The sequence below is a fragment of the Poecilia mexicana genome, unplaced genomic scaffold (genome assembly GCF_051168715.1).
Source record: "Poecilia mexicana isolate PSO_F unplaced genomic scaffold, ASM5116871v1 scaffold_12, whole genome shotgun sequence".
Lineage (NCBI taxonomy): Eukaryota > Metazoa > Chordata > Actinopteri > Cyprinodontiformes > Poeciliidae > Poecilia > Poecilia mexicana.
In genome coordinates this window covers 20,340,365-20,368,029 of record NW_028263381.1, presented here as the reverse complement: position 1 = coordinate 20,368,029, position 27,665 = coordinate 20,340,365, and the positions used below count along the sequence as shown (strand labels likewise).

The 27,665-nt window shown below is 38.0% G+C and overlaps 1 protein-coding gene across 1 annotated transcript in view; it reads left to right on the top strand.

The window, feature by feature from the left end:
- Positions 1-27,665, top strand: part of lrrtm4l1 (leucine rich repeat transmembrane neuronal 4 like 1) — a 118,666-nt gene that overhangs the window by 64,956 nt on the left and 26,045 nt on the right. Inside the window, exon 3 of the mRNA XM_088011355.1 lies at positions 13,873-15,503. Coding sequence (XP_087867481.1) covers positions 13,873-15,503 — 1,631 coding nt within the window. The remainder of the gene's footprint in view (positions 1-13,872; positions 15,504-27,665) is intronic.

Here is a 27,665-nt window from a genome sequence, read left to right as displayed (position 1 = left end):
AGCAAAAAACATCTTCTGTCCAAACGAAAGAAAAGTCAAGAAAACGATTGGCGAGAGAGACAGGCCTGCAGCAAGGTCACATTTTAGACATTAGAGCAGAAAAATGTCCAAAATGGTTCATCTCAGGCTCATTATTTTGCGCATGTGGATACTTTTCATACTCACCCTAACATGAGTAGTCATGACAACCATTTTAGTGCTTTATATGATATTTAAATATGTAATACTCCTTTTTTTTAATCAATAGAAGACTTTTTTTTTCTCATATTAAAATTTCTGGCTTGCCGTCACATGAAAGTTAATTTTACTATTAAGCTAGCCACCTTCAGGTCTTGCCATAGCACCTCTCCTTTTATAATATGCATTACCCACTGGTAATGTGGCCGATCTAATTAGAAATAGAAAGCATATTTACTTTTTTTGGACACTTTTCATCTCCCTGAAGTGCCCCAGTGTGTGGCCATACCACCGCTGGCCAATCGACATGGCCACTCTGGGTAATAGCTTTTGCATCGGTGCTTTCAGATGAAATACCAAGTTGACGTTCGGCCAAGGAGGACGACAGCTGACTTTGTTGGGTGTGCCAGAGCGCTGTGTCCTGAGGGGAGGAGCCACTTCACTTTTTACAGTCATTTTAGGGAAGTTTTCCTCTGGAAGCTGACCTTAAAGGCTGTAGCTGGGGAAAAAGATATGCTTATATATTCTATGTAATAACATTTCATGTGTTCCTCGTTTTTCAGCCAATTCTGGTTGACATTTAATGTGTAAGCTCAGAGTCTAACTTTTCTCTTGGGAGTAATTGGGCCCTGAGGAAAGTGGAGCACAGAAGCTCTGGGTTTTAATTGATATTTATTGCTCACAACAGATGCAAATCCAGCCTCAGCTTTAATTTCTGTACGCAATAAAAGCCTGTAGTTTTCCTCCTCCTGTTTCGTATGTTTATTCTTCATTGAATACTCCTCTGGTTTAAGAGCAACACAGTGTTAGCTACCGTTGTAAGCCAGCATTAACTATGCTGTTGCATTACATGTCCCTAAACTAGAATTAAATGAAAGCAGGGTTATTTTGGGATAGCATTTTTCTATTTAGATTAGATTAGTTTTTATGAAATTCTATTCAGTTTTAATAGATAGTAGGAAACAATGGACCTTCATCTTTCTGATGGCTAACAATGATTAGCATTGGTTTTAGCTGTTACGTTGTCTACATAATGCGCTAAATCTTAAATTTACTTCTGATATATAAAAGAAAAAGAGTCGCAGTGCTTTGCTACTAATTGTCAACAGTTTTAAGAAAAAAAATAGCGTGGGAGAGGGAAGTAAAGTTATGCTAGCTTGACTATGACAACCGTAGCATGTAGATGTGCTGTGGAATTCTGTGTGTTTCAGTTCAGTTAAAGAAAAGGCAACCTAAACACAACAAGTCTGGCAGATCATCAGTAGAGCAGGAGTTTAAATTAGCTAATCAATGTTAGCTTAGCTAATAGCATCAGTAGCTAATCTACCGCAGTGATCATTTATTAATAATTGCAAAATAAACATCAAGCCTAGAAATATACTACATACTGAGTGTGCTGTTGTCAGTTGCTATAGCAACGGGTTTGTGTGTAGCGTACCCAACAGAGAGCAGGAAAAAAAAGTGGTTTTGAGTTATTTAACAATTTTTCTGTGTTATTTTTCCCTTTGCAGTCATTCACTGCACTAAATTAACAGTAGCTGCATCTCCAGGCTTCATTTAGCTAACGGAGTTGTTCTGCCGCGCTCATGCTAGCACGACAAAGAATCGTCTTTTTACTCTTTGTTGTGTGATTGCGCAACATTTCCCGATGTAAACAAGTAAACGATAACATGCAGTTTGTTTTTAACTTGAGACCTTTTTGTGTCTTATGTTGCTTTTTCCAAAAAAGGGCACAGGATGTTGTCACCACGATCTGCAGCAACAGTCTGCAACTGACTCACTGAATGAAGCAGCCTGTTCTTTTTCTGGCAAATGCTTTTAGCAACTCAGTTTAGTCACTCACCGAAATGTTTCTCACTCTCAAGGTTTCACTGAAACCAGAAGATGGAATACAAAAAAACTTTTTATGTTCCAGATTCAGATGGAAACCTTAAAGCTGCAATATGAAGCTTATATTAAAATGTTTTTTTTTTTGTTTTTTTTATTATTGGTTAAACGTGACACTGTTTCTTTATGAGACGGTTAAAATCTGTAAATGTGTCTCGTATTCCTACTGTCGGGACATAATGATGATTTTATCACATATGTAGAAGAAATTAATAATCTACTGCAGCTTTAAGCAAATGTAACGATTTCATTTCACGTTTTTGTCATAATTTTCTATAAAAAAAACCAAATTGTCAGTTGACAACTTGCTATTAAACTTATATATATATTTTTAGCCATTTATGTTTCTTTTTGTTAATGAGTTTTATGATGAATGAATATTCATCCATTCACCCTGAACCCTGCTGGAATACCTGTCCTCCAGGTATTGGATGCATCTCTTCTCCTGAATTAAATGAAGGACTTATCAGGCCTTGACCAAACTGAATGGCATGATGAAGAGGCCATTTAACACACACACACACACACACACACACACACACACACACACACACACACCGTGAAGCCTGAAGCCGTTTTGCTTTGGTCTTTAATTTAAAAATACACTAAAATACAGTGAAGATTGTGGTTTAATGCTTTAAGATGTGGAAAAAAAGTTCAAGGTGAATGAATACTTTTCATAAATCTGCATATAAAAGCACTTATTAAACAGCTGTACTGCAATAAAAAAAAACAATCACATAATAAACTAAAACAATCTCAATAATTTCCATTTGCCAGATTTTGTTTTTCTCTTTCTACCAAAAACGGAATAAAACTTTTCAGTCTGATGGTTTGGTGTCTCTAAATTTTGTTTAGAGAGATTTTATTACTTTTATTAGTTTCTGTTTTTTTTTTTTTGTTTTTTGGATATTTAAATTGTTTTCCACTTACCTGTGTTAAGTTTATTAATCTTTGAGAATGTGGTTTTGCATTGCTATTATATTACTTGAAAATGGTCTCAAAAAAACGACATTATTGTTTATCGCAATAATTTCTGGGACAATTTATTGTACTTGTACACATAAAACAGTAAAAAGTCTTCAGATAATCGAAAGCTGTTTTTAACTCAGCTGAGCTTTTCAGCTAAATCCTTCAAATCCCTCCGGCTGTTTTAAATGTTTCGGTTAATTTTCCTAATTTCTTTGGGGCTCGTTTTGATTTCGGCTCCTGATAGTTGTTTACATTGTTGTTCACACATCCCAGATGTAAGAAGGAGCAGAGTATGAAATCTATGAAAGCCTTCGGCTCCGATTGGTCCCGCTCTACTAAGACGAAGGGAACCAGGTAAACGGATCACATCTGCTCTTCGGTTGGCCGTATTCAACACCCCGTCCTCCTAATTCCTGTGTTAAATTCTAACAACAAGGAAAAATGAAGGAATAAAAGTGAAAAAGCTGAGTCATCCCTGCACATTTAATGATCGGCTGATCAATCCGTGTTGAGTTGAGGTCCTGCTTGGTCCCCGGTGTGCAGATATTCAGCCGGTCGTTATTATTCTACACAGAAATCCATGGCGAACCGATGTGTCCTAATTTAAAGGTGCTGTCATGTGGAGGCGTCAGAGAACCAGTGGCTGAGCGCTCTGTGGGTGTGCAGCCTGGAGTTTCCAGTCATCTAAAATCAATGTGAATAACCCCCCTGCTGTCACTGACACACAAAAAAACAGAAGGAAAAAAGCAAAAACGTAGCGAGAGTTTGGTTAAAATTCCCTTTATCTCAGAACGGGCTGGTTTATTTAGATTAGCACTGATGAGATGAAGTTGTGATGGTGGATATCTGGGTGTGTTAGCGGAGCTGTTATTGGAAGTGATGGAAGTGGCAGTGCAGCCATGGCTTGGAGGACTTCTGGGATTTATTTATAGCTCCCGTGTTCACGTTCTGTTCATCATATACTCGTCATCACACCTCATTTACCTCCAGTTTTCCCCTTCAGCTGCTTTTCTTCTTGGTGCAATTCTTTTTTTTGCTAAGATGTCCTCTTTTTACCTAAGGAATATCCTCGAAAATAGGAATTTTGAAGTCAAAAAGTGCATAAATTTGGTTTATTTCTGTTCAGTTACATCATTAAAGCTTACTGCTAAGATAGAAGATGCTTTGTTATAACTTCTGATATGAGGAAAACCTTTGACTCATTTCTTCAGCAGAGGGCTACATGCAAAAAAAATTGAATGGAAAGTTTAGTGGAAGGAAAAATTGCAGAGGAGAAAAGTGCAGACTTTATGATTGGGACATTTTTGTTCAAAAAATAATTAAAGCATTTAAAAGATGTTATGTGAAACCCCCAGAATTATGTTTCTCCAAAAAAAAAAAAAAAAAAGTCACAGAAGACCAATAAAAATGTTCAAAATCTTCGCTACTGTGACAATTCTTCATAATTTGTTTCCATCAAATCATCACACAAAATCTGAGCAAACTTTTAAACTATTGCAGTGGTCCAAATGTAATCTTCATTAAGTCATAGAACGGACTTTTCCTTCCACTCAACTTTCCATTAGCATCCTGGTATAAAGACATCAGCTTTCTTAGCAACGACCTTTTGTGGCCTAAGGATTGTGTTATTGACTGTTTGCCATATCTCTATCAGGTCACCGCTCGTTCTCATATTTATTCATAACATTTCTGAATCAAAAATGATTTTTTCATATTAGTCTTATGCAATAGTTTAATTTTCTTACAAGCTTAATTGTGGATTTTTATTGGCTATAAGCCATAATCAATACAATACAAACAATAGAAAAGGACAGACCTTTATTTTGTAACTCAGTGGGTAAATTTCAGCTTCTCGGCAGCAAAAGGAAGACATTAGTAATATTAATACAAATCGAAACTGGGCTGCTGTGACAAATGTAAAGGGTTAAAAAAAACTACATAGTCACAGCTACACAGATATAGATGCTAAAAATACATGCAATTAATCAGAAATCAACATTTGTGTGGAATGAGTTTCACCTTTTAAATTAAAGAACTGCAATAAGTTAAGTTTTTCTTTTTTATAAATAAGCCTAATAATCTGTAGAGAACATTTTAGGATTTTAAATCAGGAACGTTTAGCTAACCGTCTCATCTTCTCTGCCGCAGAAGAAAATTTTCTTGACATTTTATTCAAATGTCACAGTTGTAAGATAGTCCAGTGGGAAGCTTAAGGTGTTCGAGTGTTTTCCACTGTAGTCGTCACATCTTGTTGCAGTATGATCTCTCTGCACACACACACACACACACCCACACACACACACGGTTATTTTATGCTACACACATGTTGGAATTGTATAAATCAACAAATTTACACGTCGAATCAATCGCTGCATCTGCTTCCATGTGTAAAAGACGTATTGAGAACTTTATCCAAATATTTTTTATGCAGAGTCTTGCAGAACAAAACACCAACTACACTTAGTTGTAATTTCCAAATAATTACTTGTTTTTGCTGTTTATAGAGTAAAACTTGGAACAAAATAGCTGGTGAATTAGTCAGGCTGTCAGCTCAGGCCAGCCTGCAATCAGCTGTTTGGCAAACTACTGGCTAGTAGATTGTAAATGCTAGCCAAATTTATGTTTTGTTTGAGAAAAGGTAAACTGTAGAAGCTTTGTTTTAGCCAACTGACTGGCAAAAGGTTGATTTTTAAAATCGTGATGTACCTTGAAAGCTTAAACCGGCTGAAATCACTCAGTCAGTCTGAGCAGTGATTGGCTGCAAGGGAAAGAAAACGGCCATCAGTCGTCACTTTGCAGGACACTATTACTTAGAATGCTGCAAATGAATACAAATGTAATGATGTTGAAGGGAGAGAGGCTCATCTGAACTGAAATACAACAACAACATGGCTGTAGAAAAGAAAACACTGCCCTGAATCTAAACCAAGTGAAAATGAGGTTAAAATGTGGGAAAGCTTCAGTTTTTCACACATTTTTTCATTTGGAAAGAACTGGGGAGCCTTACCTGGACATAAAGAGTTTTGTTTGAGGATGTTGCCACCAGTGCAGAGCTTACACCACAACAAGTTTCAGGTGAATAATCACCTGGAAAACATAAATAATGGCTTTAAATCCTTCAGGGAGAACAAAGATGCAGTAAGCTGTTTAGGAAATATTTGGTAATAAAATGTTGGTTTCCCAGCGTAATGATCTCTACTTATAATTGACAAACTAATTAACTAAAAAATTATAATCTGCCATCAATCAGATTTTATAGAGAATATACTAATGTCATGATGAGATTAATTGTAGTAATATTGTGGAAATATACTTTTATATTTGACCTTTGACATCTTCCGCAACTTTACAATTTACTGTACAAACATATTGTTCCTTTAAAGCACAGCCTCAGGAATCACTTTACCATGTTTTAATTAACAATTTAATGTTTCGTTTCTGCAAGTACATTGATAAGTTCTTGACATTTTGCTCAAATACCAGAGTTGTAGCCTGGGGGAGGCGCGGCGACTCCGGAGAACTGTCCGGTGTCATTATCAACCGTTCTTTTATTTAGGGCTTCTGATGGTGTTGTACAACAGCTCAGAACCAGATATTCATCAAAATGTGAATTCAAGCTAAATTTAACAAATGCTGGTAGTTTCTTTAGTCTTGCACAGTTTAGATTTTGCAGTTTGCTGCTTCGGATTATGAAATGTTTGGTTGCAGCAAAGACTGATGCGATGAACATGTGGAAGAATGTTTTGTTCAGCGTTCAGATTCTGCCGATGGCATTTGGATCATAAGGTCAAAGTGTGGAGAACAGAATGCTAATTGAAATGGAAATGGTCTTCTAGTGTGACGGAAATATCTCAAGATGAGATTCAGTTGGAACCAGTTACTAAACTGCTAGCTTGTCTTGTTTGTCCAAACTTGTATCATCCAGTAAAGGTGACTGACGCCAACCAGAAGTCAACAGCAGAATAAACGGTTTGGCATTAACAGAGAGGATTTGGCTAGTTGTTCATACACACAACAACCCACACACTCAACTCTGCTGCTCAGCCCACAAAACCATTTTTCCTCCAAATGTGGCTCTGGACATTGAAAGGGAAATAGCCAGTTTAAGATTTATTACCAGGAATAATCGCGACAAAAAAGAAATAATCCAGCCAACCAAACAGTAATGTCCTTCCTTTCTTGTGCCAGGTTTATTTATAGAAGTTCACTTTTGGGTCGACGTATATTCTGAATACCCAGACCGTTTCCCCTGGTTCTGTAGCTTTACCATCTCTTATCAGATGGGATTGTAAAAACCCACACAGCTCAAATAATATGCAGCATTCCTGCTGCAGCTCTGCTTACAGAGCCTACTTATTGGTTTGGATTGTACAAAACATACACCATTGAGGTGGTAAATTTTACTTTCCCACAAGAGATTTATGTGTTTTTACCTAAAGATCTAGTGAGAATAAAGAAATTTACAAACAGGAGATGTGAGAACCACAAAATGTCTTTTGAAATTGTAAACAACAAAAAAAGAAACTATAAAACAAACCAGAGCGAGAAGATTTTCCAGCTTTCTGTGCAAATTTTATGAAGTGTGACTTTGAGTTGGACTAGAAATGATGAGTTTTCCTCAGTTTACCCATAATTCACCTCTGCAGAGTTTCATCAACTCCTGCTTTTGTTTTTTTGTCGTGTCATTTTCCGGACAAGAAGACAGACAAATTGCTTTGAAAACATATCTTAGCTAAATTTTAGCTGACACTCCTCACCTTGTTGATGCTGCTCTCCATCGTTTGGACAGCGACTGAACGTGTTGATGCCGTCGCTGAATGATCGCCTTTTTGCACTCGTACATTTGATTCTGTGACAGGTAAAAAAAAAAAACTTTTCAGAGGATTACCTCTTCCAGCTTAAAGTAAAAACAGTGACTTATATCAAAAAGGAGCCTGCACAGTTTACCACATGCTGTTCATGTTACAGCCACAACATTTAATGTGTTTGTTAGGATTTTATGTGATGGAGCGGAACAAAGTAGCGCCTCCTACAGTCAATACTTTGGAGATGCAGTTTCCGCTTGTCCAAGCTCTAGTCTGGTTCGTTTGGGGAGCTGTGAATATGTAATCAAAGTCAACAAACAAACTCTGGTTCATCTACAAACCTCAGCCTTGGTTTGGATGAAGTGAACTCTGGTGCGGTTTTAATGCAAATGTGAACGCCAAGCGGACCAGAGACTGCGCAAAGCAGGAAGCACAATGAATTCTGGGTAAATACAACCAAAACAAGTGTGGAAGTGGTTACGTTATGTGAAGAAGGTTTTCTTCATCAGAGGTTTTTGTGTGGCTTCCTTCAGTTTTTCTTGGTGCAGCGCCACCACTGGCGAGGGGGAAGAACACGTTTTTCAAACTGCAGCAGCTGAAAATTTAACAAATTGTACAACTTTGATCACCAATTGAACCAACTCTCCTGGACTGGGCCATGCAGTCAGCTGAATAAACATCGATCTGAACCATGTGTCAAACTCGAGGCCCGTGGGCCAAATCTGGCCTGCTGCAACTTTCTATGTGGCCTTCTAGGTTCTAGACTAAACAGTAAATGTGCTTAAATATTATGTTTTCTATCAAATTAATGCATTTTCTATCTGTTTACTGCGAAATTATATCAGTCAGTCCCTCCAGGTTCCTAAGAATTATCATGGAAATTCACACAAAATCAACAAATCCCCGCACTTTTTTGCACTGATACATTATTGGGAGTTTATTGTGGATTTTTCTGTCAAAAACTTTACTTGTAGTAAACAGCTTCCTCTGCCTTAACTGATGTCAGATTATAGTTCATACAGTGAGTTGCATTTACCGTCATAAATAAGTGCAAATATTGCAAATATTTCCAAATTAATACCACAAACACTTTGATTTTTATTGCAAAAAATCACAAGAAAAATTACAAAATCCTGGAGGGACTGAAAATACTTTCAATAATATTATTTAATTTTAAGAATTCATTGATATTTTAACAGGTTTATCAATACATTCTGGCACAACCGGCCCTTTAAGAGCATTCGGGATCTTGATTTGGCCCAAAACGAAAATGAGTTTAATACCCCTGATCTAAACCATTTCATCGTAGCTCATCTGCGTTCCACACATTTCAGATTTCTGGGAAAACCAGGTCATGTGAACAGCAAAACATTTACATAGTTTCATTAAACACCAATTAGGAGCTCATCTGTGTGCTAATGTTGCCGTTAGAATAGGACTGTTGTGCTTTTTAACATGTCGGCTCTGTCCTGCATCAGGCAGGATCTGTACCAAACGGTCGTGTGAGGACTTGGTGTCTGTCAGGTTTAATTTGCAGATCTTGCAGTCCAGATGGCTGCACTGTTCAGCCATGGCACCCCTGTTGTTTGGATTTCTGTCCCAGAAATTGTGCAGTTAGTTTTTGCATTAATCTTGTAGAAATTTCTAAACACTTTAAGCAGATGTTTCATTCAAGATTAAGAGTAAACCACTTTAATTATTTCTTTTTAGAATGAATTTACTCTGCATGTGTCACCACCAGTGCTTAAATGGGTTTCATTGTTGAAATACACAGTAAAAGCAGAATTTTAGTTGTTTAGAGACCACAAGATGACACAAAGTGTTTATATAAACCATAATAACAGAGTATTTTCCACAAAAATACACATTGTGCATCATAATATCTGTACTCGTATTTCCTGGAAACTGCATCCGCCTCCACAATGGGACACGAGAGTTGAAGCCATCCATGGTCAGATGTGATGATATTACTCAGAAATCATTATAAAAATGAAATTGTTGAACTGTAGCCATCATAAAATAGGTCAAACAATTAAATCTCAGGCTAGTGGTATAATTATTTTTGTGCATTTAGCCTTAATGCTCGAATCTTCAGCATTTTTAATGTGAAGGTCACTAAAGGTTGACAAAGGAAAGTGGAAGCTTATATATCAAGTCTAAAAAATATAACAAGACACTTTCTGATGCTTATGCTTTTCTCTTGCAGTGGAAAACCAACTGTAAAAATATAAACCTAAAAGATTTACACAAGCAAACAAACAAAAAAGAATTTAGGAATGTGAGCAGCAGCAGGTGGGGAGGGGGCCACACCACACTCCCTGCTACTCTTTGCCTGGTAGTGTTTGAGATTGTTTGCTAGTATTTTGGGTGCACAAGTTACTTAAGGTTGTTGCTAGGCAACCACGGGTTACTCTGCAGGTTGTTGCTAGGTAACCGAAGAATTAGTGAGTTTGTTGATTCCATCAATCAAAAGATCCTCCATTTACTTCAAATAGAGGATCTTTAACATAATATCTTTACTCTTATAAGAAAAATTAAAGAATAACTACAGATATTGATAATCTACAAAGTACAAAACAAAAGTTAAATAAATACATACATAAATGAGTAAAATAAAACAATGTGTGCCTTTTTGTCTATTCTTTTCTGCAAAAAGTGTCAAAAATACATTTAAATACATATAAAGAAAAAAATAAAAGCATCTGCTTATGAGACTAAATTAAATTTCTGAAGAAGAGTTGATGTTTTTACAAGTTTCTGACTATTAAAGTTTTAAAGAAATGTTATGATTGTAATTAGATTTACTATATAAATGTCACCTGAAAAAAGGTTGAGCTGTTAACCAGCGTTGCTTAACTTGCCTTGATGTTGGCAAAGCCTTTCCAGAATGCTGTGCGGTTCTGGATCGGAGTTCAGTGAATTTAATGAATATTCTATCAGATGTATTATCTATTGATATTGATCACATGTCTATTGCAGTATTCATTGTTGTAGCTGAATGTACGGCATTCTCGTAAAGTTGGTAGTTTTAACTGTCAACTTTGCTTTAAACGGTAAATAATGACACTTTTGTTGCAAAGTTGCACTAAAAATCCATTAAAAGTGTCATTATTAACCGAATGACAGTCATAACCACTTGTGAAGACTCCTTCGTGTTCATAGCAGGTGTTTTATCACCTTTATGACCATTATGTCAGTCTTATGTACGCCCCTTCAAAATAAAATGTTACCAAGCCTCTTTTTTAGAATCTGATTGTTTTGTCTTTATGTTTCAGCCCTGCATCATTTCCTGCTGTAGTTGTCTTTTTGTGTGACGGTTCTGCCAGCTCTATCCATCCATTGCTTAATTGCTGCTCATGTCATTTTAGCTGCGAGACGGATGAATTTTTGACATTTTTGTCAGCTCTAGTGATGTCTTCCTTCCAGCTCTGTGATTGCTGAACCTTTGACCTTCCCCAGAAACGCATCCGCATGAACATTACGTCCTGGATGATTTCTCTCAAGGTGCCCAGGGTTCTTGGAGTGTATTTTTTTGCTGACATTGATTCAGCTTGAAAAGCACAGTTCACACTGTGGGAAATCACCGCAGATGGTGTTACTATTTGGTGTCAGAACTGAAAACTTCACCTGTCTTCACTGTGGTAAGCCTCTGCACAGCATTATGAATAAACCACGTTTTAAGGGATTTCTGAGTCTTGAGACGAGCGCGTCTTCACATCTTGACCTCGCCATTTGCAGTTTTTGACAGAATGGGAAGCTTTGGGTGAAAACTATCCAATTTCCATCTCATGTTAAGTTAAAGGACCCCTGTCCTCACCTAGTCTGCTAACTGCATTACGCTGCGACTGAGGCAGAGGATCCAATTGACGTTTTCCTGCCATTAGCCCTCATCCGATCAAATATTACAACCTTCGCAAAATGTTTTGGTGGATAAAGTGCCTGTGATCCTTATTTTTCATATTGATAAGAGGTTTAAAAAGCCACTGACGCAGGCAGCGTCTCATAAAAGCCCTGAGCTATCAGCGGAAGAGCTGAAATGAGCAATAATTTTCACCAGAGGTGAATTATTGCGATGCAGAAATAAGCAGTCTTCACTTGTCTTCATCCAGAAAATGAGATTAAAGAAAAGAGAGGAAACAAAGAGAGGAATAAATATCTAAAATGGGGAGTTTGAATCAATCAATCAAGTTTATTTGTCTGGCATTTCAGCAACAAGGCAGTTTAAATTGCATTATGTCATGGAAACATAAACACAGCTTAACACAGCAGTTGTCAAAGTATTATGATTTAGCTAGCCAACTAGCTAGCCGGTTGGCTGTAGTATCCATTTAGATTGATAGTAAAGCACATTAAAATAAGATGTCTATTGTGTTTGAAGTCTCCAAGTAAATAGAATATAATTAATGTTTCCTGAAGGCCAGCAGCTGGACTTGAACCTCTTGAGACATTCAGTGTCTCTTGATTAGAAAATAGAGGAAAATAAAGACTCAAAACGTTTGTGGGTTTTTTTTTGTAAACTTTTCACTTTTCACTGTTAGAAACACGTTTGGACTCCTAAGTTTAATCTCAGAGAATCTATGGAAACTTGCAACAGCAGCTATAAAAAGCATTTCTTTCATTATCGAGATTGATCTAAGTAGCCACCTAGCTAGCTAACTAGCTAGCCGGCTAGCTAGCTTCTCTGCGGTATCCGTTTATGCATATTTACTGTAAGGCTGAAGCACATTAAAATAAGATCTCTACTGTGTTTGAAGTCTCCAAGAAAATAGTTGTTTCCAGAAGGTCAACAGCTGGACTTGAACATCATAAGAAATATTTTCAATTAACAGACTCTTGTATTTACTTTTATTAGCACTATTGCATATTTTTGTTCTCTAAGCAGCAGTGAATTCTTACCTGCAACGTATGATTGCAGATTTTTTACTGTTAGCTTGGACACAGTGGTGGAATCATGTGAAATATGTTGTGTCCTGCCTGCATGGACAGAAAAATAAATCAGGAGGAGGTCAGCAGCCTGTAAATCACAACCATTTAAAGTCGCTTTTGCCGTTCAGTGCATTGTGGTGGGAGCAGACATTACTCCTGTTCCAGGAAGGTTCCTGGGAAATCTACCGTCTCAAATTTCAGCTCTGTGCCTCATAAAATATAAAATACTGAGTAAATGTCAAGAAACTTCATTTTCAAGAATTATTGTGTGAAGAATTCAAGAAACGTGTTGCAGGTGCCCCACGCTATAAATAAAAACAAACCTTTTTGCTACATACACAACGAGTTTGTTTTAATTTATTAATCCACATGAAAGGTGACTGCAGGAGTCTGGGAACAAAATTCACTTAAAATTCACCAATCAGAGTTTCTGTGTCCCATTTCCAATCTCCGATTTCGTGAAGCTGATTTTAACTGATTACAATTTCTCAAAAAAAATAAAGTAATCTTTTCAAAACTTGAAAATAAAATAATTTTTGATGATCTCTAAATTACTGGAAGTCTACTACAGCTGTACAATCCTCCAGCATTTATGCAGCGAAAACTCATCAAAATTAGTAAAATTGTGCAACATCTATTAAAAGAAGGAATAGACGTTTCCAACCTAAACTGAAGAAGAATTGTGTCTTTAATGCTTCTCTCTCTCAGCTGTTCTGCATCCATTTAATCTCTTCCACCAGTGATCACCATCCCTGCTTATTTTCCACCCAGTTCATTGAGTCCTTGTCAGATCCTTCTTTTCTCTCCAGCGTTATCCTTGGTTTCATTTGGCTTCTTTTATTTCATGTCTTGGTTTTTAAAATTTTCCTTCTGGCCAAGTAAGCAAATGAGTAGTTTTCCTTCTAAAATTGTCCCCTGATTTAACTTTTAAAAACCCAACTGATACTACAAATAAACACATTTTGGTCAGCGCATCTTGTTGATTGGAGAACCAGTCCATGTTTTTCAAAACAATTTTCTTTTTCAGTATTTGTTGCTGTTTTGTAGCCGTCCTCCTATTGTTTCTTGATTTTACTAATCCTGGTTTCCTTTTGTTTGCTCCCAGGTCCGCTGCTGTGTGATGGGAGGCTGACGTGCTTTCTTTTCCCTCTGCTCCTGCTCCTGCGAGCTCCCTTGTTGTTCAGCTTTGGCGAGCGCACGTGCCCCAACAGCTGCCGCTGCGAGGGGAAAACCATCCACTGCGACTCCTCTGGGTTTTTAGAAGTCCCGGAAAACATCTCAGTCGGCTGCCAGGGTCTCTCCCTGCGCTACAATGAACTTCATACCCTGCTACCTTACCAGTTTGCTCACCTGGGACAGCTGCTTTGGATATACCTGGACCATAATCAAATTTCAGTCGTCGACAGTCGAGCGTTCCAGGGAGTCCGAAGGCTTAAAGAGTTGATTCTGAGCTCCAACCGGATCGCGTCTCTGCATAACTCAACATTCCATGGCGTCCCCAACCTTCGTAGCCTTGACTTGTCCTACAACAAACTGGAAATCCTGCAACCGGGTCAATTCCACGGCTTACGAAAGCTGCAAAACCTTCACCTGCGCTCAAACGGTCTCTCCAACATCCCGATTCGAGCGTTTTTGGAGTGCAGAAGTCTGGAATTTCTGGATTTGGGCTACAACCGGATCAAGGCTCTCACTCGCACCACCTTCTTGGGATTGCAAAGGCTGATGGAGTTGCATCTGGAGCACAACCAGTTCTCCAGGATCAACTTTTTTCTGTTTCCACGCTTAGCCAATCTGAGATCCCTGTATTTGCAGTGGAATCGCATCAGAGTGGTGAACCAGGGCCTTCCCTGGACTTGGTACACGCTGCAGAAACTGGATCTGTCTGGGAATGAAATTCAGACGCTAGACCCGGCTGTTTTTCACTGCTTGCCCAACCTTCAAGTCCTGAACTTGGAATCCAACAAATTGTCCAACGTGTCCCAAGAGGCTGTGACGGCCTGGATCTCACTGACCACTATCAGCCTGGCTGGCAACATATGGGACTGTGGAGCTGGCATTTGCCCCCTGGTTGCCTGGCTGAGAAATTTCCGGGGCAGTAAAGACACCACCATGATCTGCAGCAGCCCCAAGCATCTCCAGGGAGAGAAAATCATGGAAGTCACACGGAACCACGGCATTTGCGAGGAGAATGATTACTTCATGACCGAAACGCCATCACCGATGCCGGAGCTAATCTCTGACGCCACGGCTGAACCGACCTTTGCCCCCACCAGTGGTTCGCCAACGACCCCACCCACCAGCACCTTCGGTCCCCTCCCACCCTTCAGACTTCGACCGATACCTCACCCGACCTATCCAGGCCACATGAGCAAAGACACTAGGAACACCGCAGTTCGCACTCGGCCCACCCTCATATCGCCCCCGGCGATGGAGCACATGGCGCTGCACAAAGTGGTGGTGGGCAGCGTGGCGCTCTTCTTCACCATGTCGCTCATCCTGACCATCATCTACGTGGTGTGGCGGCGTTACCCGGGCGCTACGCGGTTGCTTCAGCAGCGGTCGATGGTGGGACGGAAGCGGCGCAAAAAGAGCCCAGAGCCCGAGCAAAACCTCAGCTCCCAACTCCAAGAGTATTACATGAGTTACAACCCCGCTGCCACACCAGAGGCGCTGGAGGTGCTTGGCAACGGCACTGGTTCCTGCACTTGCACAATTTCTGGCTCCAGGGAGTGTGAGGTATGACCCATCGCCTCAGCCTAAAAATAAAAAGTCTAAATCAAACACAAGGCTCAACAGAGAGGTAAATAATTCACCAAGTATGCCCTGTAAAAAGACACCCTTGAAATTCCACCTTAACACCCTAAATTCCTCACTATTCACTCCTTAACCTCCGACGTCGGATGTCTCCAATTATTCCACTTGAAGCCAGTAAAGGTAGAAAAGACAAACATTACTGAGCAAAATGAGGTCAGAGGAATGCATGTTTGTTGCATGTCAGTAAGATGGAATAAGGCACTGGGTTACAAAAAGATATTTTTTGGAAGTTATGTTTCTTCAACTGAATTAGGACTATTTTGCAGGGCTGAATTAAAACTAACATCCATTTTTCTCAATCGGTTCAGGTTTTTCTGATTTGATTCAGAAAAATCCGAGCTTCTGACTAAATTTATTACATTTTTGTGAGGTTATCAGTCATTTCTGTTAATATTTCCCATCCAAAAAAGGCTATAGGAGAAAAACAGATCGTTTTCTAACAGAATGGCAAAATTCAGGGCATAAACTTCCATTCCTCCAAACGCCTCATGTGCTCAGCAGCAGGGAAATCTCTCTTTAGAGTCCAACAGTAATCAGCCATCATAACTGCATCCCAGCATCCCAAATTAATATGTAGCCTAGTTCAGGAAGTTGACCTGATTGAGCAAAACCAACGTGATTTTTGGATTCAGCGAATCAAAATTACCCTAAGCCAGTTGAAAAACCCCAGACAGTTTCTTGGCAGTTGACCAGTAATTTCACTAATTCATTTCACACAGAGGGATGTATTCCAAGCTTTCATTTGTTAGTTTTTATGATGGTGGCTAAGCTAATGGAAACCCAGAATTCAGTTTCTCAGAAAACTAAGGATTAGAGATGCTTGATATTGGATTTTTGGTCGATACCCGATACGCCGATATACTAAAACTCATTCGGCTGATAACTGATACCAATACGATATTTTTTTCCTCTACTTACTGAAACTGTATGGCTTTCTCTAATTAAAATACTGCATTTTGTCAATCTAGCCTACGAAGGATTAATGTTTTGACTTAAACAGTGATTGAGATGCTCAAGTTAGCCTCAAAAGCTAACTGTGAAAGAAGCACAAGTAACTTTAGTCATATTAATTAAGAACCAAGTGGAAGGAAATTGTGTGGTTTAAAACAGATGGTGGAAAAGCAGCAGCTAATATCGCTTTTTCTCTTAGTGCTGAACAAATCTGCACTGCACTCAGTCGTTGGTCAGGGCTCCTTTTGCATGAATTACTCCATCGATGCTCCAAAGGTTTTCTACGGCGCTCGGGTCAGGATTATTACCACGGTCATTAAACGAGTTATTGGTACCTTTGGCAGTGTGGGCAGATGCCAAGCCCTACTAGAAAATTTAATCAGCATCTATAAACTTTGACAGCAGTAGAAACCAAGACGTGCTCTAAAATTTTTTTGCGCTGACTTTGCAGTAGACGACATAAACACTGATGGGATTCTTGAGGAGATTTTTTTGTTCCCTGCTAAACTTTTACTTTCCAGTAATATTTCCATTATTACAAGAGTCTGGACATCTATATTTTTGAACGATGAGTGACTGTTTGCAGAACGGCTGTCGAGTCAGTAGATTTTTGATGAGTTTTTAAACTACAACATGGCCGTAACCATGGTAACAGCAGTTGTATCATGGTGGTTTGGTCATGTATACATGAGCCAGGTTCTGTTAGAAAATGAAATGCATTTCTTTTTGACATCTGAGAAGCAATCCTGGCCTGTTTCTCCTTTGTTTTCCATCACGTATTTCCTTCCACTCAACTTTCTGTTAATCCGCTATAATACAATGCGCCTCTTTAGCAGTCTTCACCATAATCATGCAAAGCCACAACATGTCAGTTACATGAAATTTATTTTGCCAAAATCATTTTTATTGGTTTATTTTCCTTCTGAACAGAAACTGAATTTGTTTTTTTTTAGCTTTACGCCAAATTTGCTCAAAAATACATAAATCTGTGTGTGATGAAACTTTTTGAACTGAAATTTACTCTAAATAACTTTTGGTTTAAATTCTACCTTTGAGATGCACCTGTAAATATAGTTGAGCCCAAAGTTATTCAATATGCCTTTCAGATTTTGATTTAAAATTATTTTCATTCAACTAAAATGTTTTTTTTTTATGTAATACAACCCTGAAAATGTAATTTACTTGCTATATTTACATCTTAACATTGTATTCTCCTTTATTCTGAATGAAAAAAATTGCTGACAAGATGTTTTCTGGCCCTGATCTTTTTCTCCCTATAAATCTCGGCTAATGTTGCTGTTGAACATAAAAAACACCTCAACCTGCTGGAGGCTTGAATAATTTTGGGTTTAGCTGAACGAACACAAACATTTTTAATGTAGTTTAGTTTCAAAAATGTCCTTTTGGAATAATAGCAGTCCATTATCTTCTGATTTTTCAAAAGCGGTGAATAATTGGATACTGTCTGACTGTTTTCTCCCGTCTCCACATGAGCATGTTTTATTTTTTGCTTTGGTTTATGTGCCGTGTCGCTCACTTTGAAGAAGATGTGTGGACTTTGTGTGTCACTGATGTTCCTCAAAACTTACATCTTTGGCTGTTTTCTGGGGCCAATTCAGACTTTCCATCCTGAAGTAAACACGCTTGACGGGTTCTTTAAAGAAGCGTCTTTAAGTCGTGGAGAGCTGGAAATTGGGTGAAGTCTGTGTTGTGCAGCCCTAATGAGTCAGCTTAGTTGTTTGGAAACTCTTTAGGACCAAATGTGCCGTGCAATTCGATCGCTGCAGACTAAACATCAATCTTACAAAGTTTATGTACATTTTCTATAAGTGCAAATGTCATTTGTTTTTGGCTGTAAGGATATGTGAAGTACAAGGAATTTTTAACCAACTTACACAACCAATTCTTGTTTTTATCATAAACTTTTCACCCTGGGAAAAATAATTAATCATTAAAGAATCAAAATAAATGATGCTCTTGCTGATGGAGAGTGTATGTAAACTTTTCACCTGGATTTCATATCATCACTGCAAAAACACAAAATCTTACCAAGAATTTTTAGTCTGATTTTTAGTGCTAATTTCTTTGTACACTTGAAATAAGACACATCTAACCCAAAAGTAACTTTTTAGCAAGATATAAAGACTTGTTTTAAGTAAATAATTCATTTTTCTCTTGCTCTCTTCTCCCTCCTACCCACCTTCGCCCTGCTTGCTCCATTTCTGTTTAGTTTACTAAAATGTGGAATATTTAGTACTTTAGACCAACATTTAACGTTAATATTGGAGAGAAACTCCAATTAGTTTATTACTTAGCAATAAGAATCTAACATGGAGAACCAACATTTAGAAATCCAGAACAATTGTAGAAAGTTCTTGGCGAAGCAGAATAACCGGAACCAAAATTTAGTTTAATATTTACTAAAAGCAAACCTGAAGAGGAATCAGACATATTATCACAAGTTAATGAAATATTGGTGTATTTGCTACCTGCAGTTCTCTGTGTGTGAATTATTTAGAGCTTCTACTACGGTTATGTTTGATTATAACTCACTTTTCTGCACAATCCAGGCCCATGGGAAAATCCTGCCCTAGATTCTATGTAAATGTCCAGCATAAGTGTCTCCTCAGATGTCTGACTGAGGTTGTAAAGAGAAATCTGAGATATGCAACGAAACACATGGTTCAGAGAGAAAGCTCTGCACATGATTAGATTGTGTCCACAAGAACAGTCTGACACTCACATAGAGGATATTACATTGAGGCTCCAGTGCATAAACCTCTCATTACAGAGTTGAATGAGCATTTGAAAGCTCAGTGGTGCTTAAACTGAAGATGTCTTTCAACGGTGAAGCAAAAAAAACAAGACAGATTCAGGAAAAGAAGCATTTCAGGAGAGTTGTATGGAAAAGAAGATAAATTAGTGGATAATTTTGAAGAGGATGTAAAAAAAGTACATGGATTTCATCGTTTCTTTGGATCAAAAAATCTGAAAAGTGCGGTGTGCTTATGAAAATAGATCGAATACAATCAGATGTGTTAGAAAAGCATGCAACAAATGTAAAATATGCCATAATAACCCACTAATGCACCATTTACAGCCATTTCACTGTAGCTTTAGCTGCATGTTTGAAGCCGTTTCCCTCTCAGAAGGGAAATTATGCCCTCAGTTTCAATTCTCCATCATTAAACTGAATATAAAATGCTTAAAATTGCTTATTGTTGCCAATTTCTGGAACACTGATGATGGACTCAAAGCCTTGTAGAATAATAACAGGATTTTTAAATGTTTCATTTTCTAAAAACTGAGAGAGTGCAGTTATTTCATAGGATCTGGGATTTTGTTTTTCTTTCTATAGACACTGTTAGAGCCATATTAACTAGTTTTTGGCTGTTTTAAGCCTGAATTATTTACACCATGTGCAGTAAATAATAATAAAAGTGACCCAAGAATACAGCCTTGAGGAATCCCACATAAGAATCAGATTTATAAGAGTTAGATTTGAATAAAATTGGCTTGGGTACCAAATATTTAGAACTACTTTTCTAGAATATTAGTCGAAATATTTTAATGAATTTTGATCAAAACTGAAGTTTCTGATTTGCGTTTATGAAATTAATTTACAGTTTAGAGCAAAAAAATCTACTTTCTGTTCAGTATTCAGATGTTTTTTTTTCTAAACTATTTGGAAAAAGATGCAACTGAAAAACTCGGAGTACAATTTATGGATTTAAAACGTCAGGTTGTTAGAAAACAGTAATTTCACATTTTCTTGTAAATCTAAATGTGATGCAGTGAGCTTTCACTATATTTTAAAAAATTGCATTAAACGCACATGATCACATATGAGTTTGATTAAATTTGTTTATGCATAATAAAGTTACTTTATCATTTTCTTTCAAAAAATAAAAATAAGAACAAGACTGTAGATTTTTTGTGTAAATAGTGAAGCTTGAAGATTCAGCTCTGTTTCCAGAGGCTGATGCTGTTAAAATGCAGCTGCTTTACTCATGTAAGCTCAGGTGAAAGTCATTGTTGCACGGATCACTATTATGAAATGAATTATGTATAAACATTTCAGAAACACAGTGATAAAGATAAACATGACGACACTAGACTTGCTTCAGAGAAGCTGAGCGTCGAATCCTGGATCGCTGAAAGATTTTTGCAGTAAAGCCCCCAATTTCTGCTTCAGTCTGTGAAGGAAAAGATTTGTGAAAGAAGCCTGTAATCAAGCAATCAGCGCCTGAATCTTCAAGTAAAAGATGCTCTGAATGCACCGTCCAGGTAGTTAAAGGGCAAAACAAATGTTAGCTCTGAAAACGACTACCATGGTTTATGTTTGCACATTCAACCAGAAGGTTTTCACCTTTCTTTGTAAACGTAACGCACTTTAGATTTTGATTATCTGTCTAGCAGGACCTGCATATTGTATTACTTTTGAAAATCCAGATGCATTATCACACATTCTTATTATGTGCTTAAAAAAAGCTCAGATAGTAAAAACATTCGGACTCCTTGAAGAAACAAACTCCAAGATTTCAAATTTGTATCCTCCACTTTTCTTCACAATGTTGTTCTGGGCTGTTAGAGGAAAAACCTCAAGGAAAACTTTAAAGTTTGAGTTTGTAACATGAGAAAATGCATAATGAAACATGTATTAATATCTCATGGCTTGATACTTTTGCCATGAGAGCCAAAATTAGGTTGCGCAAATGTTATAAAATGGGTTTAAAAATAATATTTGGTGCCTTTTTTTTATCTGCTCAATAATAATTAAAAAATGAACAATTGAAAGCAACGAAACAATTTGATTTTGCAGAAAACACAACGTATCTGGTATAAGACAAACCCACAGTTTCAACAGTTTGGGGTTGATTTCTTTTGAGTGAAAACAAAATAAATAAAGATCATTGCAAAAAACCTTAATAAATGGAAAACCTTAAATGGTTTTCCGTTGCCGGTCTCTCTGTACAATGGCAAATGAAATTGAGAGAGAATCACCAAAATAAGTTTTTGCAGTCATAACAGAGGCTCAGATGTCTTTGCTGAACATTTTGTGTTGAGTTTCTATTGAACAAACAACGGTGACAGCTGATAACGTGAGTCTCTGGCCATTTTTTCCTCTCCCAGTTACTTTGAACAATGGCTGATGAAATATTGAGAGAGTGTCCAGGTTTTATTTCCTGAAATCAACAGAATGTCGCCGTCGGGCGTGTTTGAATGTCCTAGATGTTTCAGAGGTGGTGAGAGGTTTCACTGACGACGGTCGCTATAGGTGCTGTTTTCATCTCCCCAGTGATCCCAGTTTGATGACCAGTACCTGCATCTCCTGGCAGGACACCAACCACACAGCAGAGTCTCTCTGATTGGTTGACGCTCTGCATCCAGCGACAAACGTTCAGATTTTCTAACTCCAGCGTCGGACGCTCAAAACAGTTCAAACGGTAGACATGTGAAACTCACGTAGAGGCGCTCAACGCTCAAATCGCGTTTGGCGTGAACACGTTGGACACCCCTGCTCTCAGTAAAGGATGGCATATGTTAAATCTCCAGTTGCCACGGCGATACTTGTAACATCAATTATACACTGATAAAAGGAAGGCTTTCCTATGCAGAAAAGATAATTTTATTGATTCAAAATGTTTGGCCTCACTGATAGACTGGTGGATTTTAACAGTATATCTCCACTCAAGGTTTTTTACTCTATAGTGCCAACTCTTTTTAATTAAATCTATTGACCAAACCACTTCAGACTTGATCAAGTGATGACTGAAGAAAAGTGAAGAGAGTTTCAGCCTGGTGTGATACTCAGCCATATGCAGTTTAATGGCAGCTTGTCAGGGGGAAAAAAGTTAATGTTCTGACATTTCAGTAGCAATCAGTGTTGGAGGATTGTCTCTCGCTACATAACCATAAGCCAAATCTCATCTTCTGAATAACATTCTCGTCTTTTTAACATCACTGATGGGTGTCAAAGTCATTGATTCAAAAGCGTTCCACGCCGTTGCTTATTCCAAGCCTTAAATAATTGAGAAGCTGGCGCCAGCCTTGTTTAGTTTGATGAAAGTGCCATTTTGCAGGTCTGCACAGCTGGCTTTGTGGCTTTTCATTACGGCTCAGCGTAGCACCATCAATCCCGGCGGATGGCAATGTGAGGGAACAAAAGCCAGCAGAACACATTTCCCCTGCTGCGGAAAGACTTCTGAGAGGTTCGGAAAGAGACTGACGCACAATGGTGTCTGAGCACAGCGAGAGGCAGTTCACTGTTCACTTCTGCTTTCGCTCCATTGCTAAAAGATTTTCAGAGCAGGAGGAACATAAACACCCCCCCACAACCCGCCCTGCAAATCCAGATACGTGTTGCTTTACTGACAGGTTGCCGACGTGACCGAAATGCTAAAGCTGATCTGGAATTCACATCGTGTTGCACGGAGTTACGTCTAAGCAGCTGCTGCCAGTTTCTATTAAAAGTGGACCAAGAAAGGGAGAAACCAGTGAAGGGATTGATCAGAAAACTTTGTTTAACCCAAACGGAAATGTTGTTGTTGCATGTTTTCAGTTTAAATCTGCAGAAATATTGAGGTATGGTTCTCAGGATGCATAGGACTTAACAGTTTGTTAAAAAAAATGACATTATGGTGGCATAATTACAGAAAGTAATGAAAAGTTGGAAGACAGACTGAAATTAATGATTTCCCAGCTAATATTAAATAAATGGGCTTTTGGCCTTTACTTAAAAGAACTCAGGGTTTCAGCATCTTTGCGGTTTTCTGGAAGTTTGTTCCAGATTAGTGGAGCACAAAAACTGAAAGATGCACTGAAAAAATTTAGTTGAACCAACTTAATTCAATTGCTTCAACTGGTAGCAACTTAATGTATTGAGTAAAATAACTTTTACTTAATGACGGTAAACTTTATTAAGTAAAATTTGGTTTTATTAGTTAAAAATAAAAAAGTTTACTTAATAAAAATTGAAGTACATTTTTATTAATTAAAAATTTAATTGATGTATTTAAATACATCAATTTGCTTAAATTTATTTAATAAGTAAATAAATGTACTTAATAAATTAAGTATTTATAAATTAATACATTTATTTATTAAACTTATTAATGTATTTATTAAGTAAATAAATTCACTTAAGTTAAATTTAAGTTAACTTAAATTAATTAAAATAAGTTTAAACTTGAACTGGGACACCTGGATGGTCTAGAAGATTGATATGATGGCGGATGTTTAATGTGAAATAATAATAACTTGAAGTTTTGTTCAGTGCACATCAGTCTCATATGTTTACTTCAGTAAATCAGCTTCAGTATTAAAACAGACAAAAGTGATTTATCTTGTTGGCTAAAAGCTGCCTTAACCTTTGACCTTTGGCACCATTTATATTGTCTTAATGGAGAGACCGAATGGGAAGTAACGGTCATAAATTAACTTTGTTTTTGACTTCCTGCCAAACAGAAACAATCAGCAGTGCTCCTGTTTATTAACATATTCGGTTAGAAATGTGAGCTCAGTTTGCTGTATCAACACCCACACAGTTATTAAAATACAAAATAAGAGAAGTCACAGCTGTGGGGAGGCTGCGCTCCAAAATGTGCCTGGTTGTGTTTACTGCAGCTGAGGGAACATTATGGGACATTAATCTGCTTAATGGTAATACTATTGTTACAGGACCCTTAAGATTTTAAATAACTGACTGATTATTTCTTATTTTGTGGATGGTACTTTTTATGAAAAGGCAAAACCATTTAAATTTTCATTTTGGGCCAAATCAAGATCATGAATGCTCTTAAAGGGCCGGTGGTGCCAGAATGGATTGATAAAACCCATTAAAATATGAATAGTTTTTTGTTTTTTATAAGAAGTTCTTAAAATTAAACATGTTTTAACGTTGAGTTTCTCTAGGATTTTTATTTTTTTTTCTTTTTTACAATAAAATCACAGATTTTATTGAGATAATTTAGAAATTTTGCAATATTTACATTTATGTATGACGTAAATTATGACTTTGTCACATCAATCATAGACTAACATGAAATAAGGCTGAGGCAGCGGTGCTGTAAAAGTAACAATACTGCCCCCTACTGGAGGGAGTTAGTGGTCAGTTAAACCTTATGGTTTGGACCATTTTTGCAGAAATTTGCAGTTATGCATTACTGAGAAAAATTTTGAATTTCCATAGTCACAGGAAACTGGGAGGACTGGTTGATGTAATTTGGCACCTGGAGACTTGAGGGCCACACAAAAAGCTGTGGCGGACCAGATTTGGCCCCCGGACCTTGAGTTTGACACGTGACTTAGATTATGCTAAATCACATGTAATACGTCTAAAAACTCACGAAAAGCTTCATTTGTCACAATTGACTAGTTTAGTTTGAGAAAAATTATGTTTATTCAAATTCTATGCAAAATTGACTGGTATTCCTTATAAAAAAACATTCAATTCACCACAAAAACACCCAAGTGAAACTCTAAAGTTTGTTGCTGCAATGTGACAAAATGGGAAACATCTCAAAGGGAAACTTCTGCAAAGCTTTTTCCAAATTGAAATCCACCAGCAGTAAAACCCCTGACAGTGTAAATATATGTATATTTCTGTAAGTCAGCCTCAAGTCAATCCTGTCATGGTTGTTTCTTACGAGATTAAAAAAAAAAAAAAGGAAAAGTTGCGTTGGCAGTTCACTGTCTCTTTGGTGTTTCCTGAAATTCTCTGGAAGACTAAACTGTATCCGTTTTCCCCAAACGGGTTTGCAGGAATCTCCCACAGAGCTCCCTTTGCATGAGCCTCCAGCTAATTTCCCCTCCAGTCCTGTTCCACTTGACAGGCGTTGCTCCAAAAACCATTTAGAGGTAGACTTTCATTTTCTGCTCCTGCTCCCCTCTAACTCATCACAACTATTAGGAGATTAAACGCAGGAAGGCGTACTCAGGAGAAAAAGAAAACACAATATGTTTCACCAAGAGTCTCACACTCCAGGTGCTGCTTATTTCATTTGCTCTCTTTTTCCCGACTCATTCGCTCTTGAAGGCATCTGCATTGTAAATTCCTCGCTGAAAACGGAGCAGGATGAAGTTTTTAAGCTTGAGTAATTAAAAGGCTTTTAGAAACCATTCGGTGGTGATAAAATCTGGTTTTTAAACCAGAAACTGATCTACTGAGGGCATGAAGTGACAATCAGAGAAAAAACTACTGCGGCTCAGTAAAATAAGGAGTTTATCCGAAAAGTAATAATTCAAGACACGTCTCTTTCCTAGACGTCCATCCCAGGAGCCGAACATTAAAGCGCAGTGTTGCCATGGTAACTGAAAGCAGACAGTAATTCGCAGTATGGGTAGATTTCCACGACTTTGAGACTTGAAAAAATCCCCCAAATCAGAAATTATGCTGAGAGTAAACCAAAGTTACTCCAGTCCAGTGTCTCCAGATTCACCTACTTGTGGATTTTTCTGAAATGTAGCTAAATTGTATCTAATCCAGCAGCCAATCCAGGAGCAGCATTAGTTTTCCTTGCTACTGATTGGTGGAGATAAGGAAGGCTGTAGATCAGGGGTGTCAAACTCCAGTCCTCAAGGGCCGCTGTCCTGCAACTTTTAGATGTGCCTCTGCTGCACCACACCTGAAAAGAATAATTAGGTCATTAGCAAGGCTCAGGAGAACCGATCTACACAGGGAGGAGGTAATTAAGCCATTTTATTCCACTGTTTTTTACCTGTGGCACATCTAAACACTGCAGGACAGCGGCCCTTGAGGACTGGAGTTTGACACCCCTGCTGTAGATGATAGCTTCTGTGGTAGCGCTAAGACGGTTTCCACTGTACATATTAATAAATATTTGTTGTTTAAGCATTTAAAATAGGTAGTTATAGGGATTTTTAGACACTTTAACTATTGGTCCTCAAAATCAGATGGTCCACTGTCCAGAAATGGATCATTTAAGATTTTATTTATTTATTTATTTTTTTGCATCTATTTTTCGACTTTGCATCCCTGACTGATTTGTTTATTTTACAGTTAAAATCAATGTTTTTGAGCTTTACATCATGTTATAATGATGTTCCCTCTTCAATGAACACACCTGGAGTGGCGCCTTGATTCTTTCAGGCATGTTTGAGAAATCCTTTAATCTCTATGGCAACCATGCAGGTGTTCAAAACGCCTGGGTGGACTTAGCCCCGCCTCCGAGGACGAAGCTCCTCCTGGGAGCTTTCAAAGCTTCTGCATCACAGAGCGGCTATCCCCTGTGGTGGTGCGTTCACATCCTTCGCGTGTCAAAAACGCGTCAAACGCTTCAAATTGCACCTTGCTTGACGTGTGAAACGCTCCGCGATGGACCCTTGACGCGCCTCAGCGTAGACTTTGAATGTAAACCAGACACGCCTGACGTTCAAGGCGCATTTCGTGTGAACGCACCATGACTCTCCCACTCGGCTCCTTCAGACTAGTCAGCAGTAATTAGCAAACATCTGGTGGAGCTGTTGAGCTACTTCTCAGTGAAATGCTGGTAAAAACTTTGTTAAAGGGTTAATAAGGACTGTTGTGATGACTTCCTGAAGGCGACGTTTCTTAAAGATAGAGGCCCAATTTCAAGTCATGTTTTATATATATATATAGCATTTTTTATAACAACTGATGGTAGAATAGTTTCTTGATTGTGCTATAATATGACTGCTAAGCACACAATACTGCACCTCTAAATTGTTGAGGTTAATTAATATAATAATAAGGAAGGAAGAAGTTTAATTTCCTTTAAGGGAAAGAAAGCAGAGAACATGCCAGCTCCATAGAAAGAGAGTTAGCTTTAACTCTAGTAATTTTACATTTATATGTAATGATGTGATATTACAATACACATTTCAATTGATGCAGCTGCTATTTTCAGGCTGACAAAACAAATCTGTACCGTATTGATTTAAAAGTATGGAGGGTCAGAAAAGCCACTCGGACTGACCGCCGAGCCAGTAGCAGCCCTGAGTGAGAGCTACTTCTGTTTCCACAGCGCAACCTTTTCACTTTCTCAGAGGTCCAATTTCATGCCCTCTTCCCTCGACTGCTGGGTCATTCTCCAAACGGCGTCCCACCGAGGGAGCGCCAGATGATGATGCATGTACTGAAAAATTGTGAGA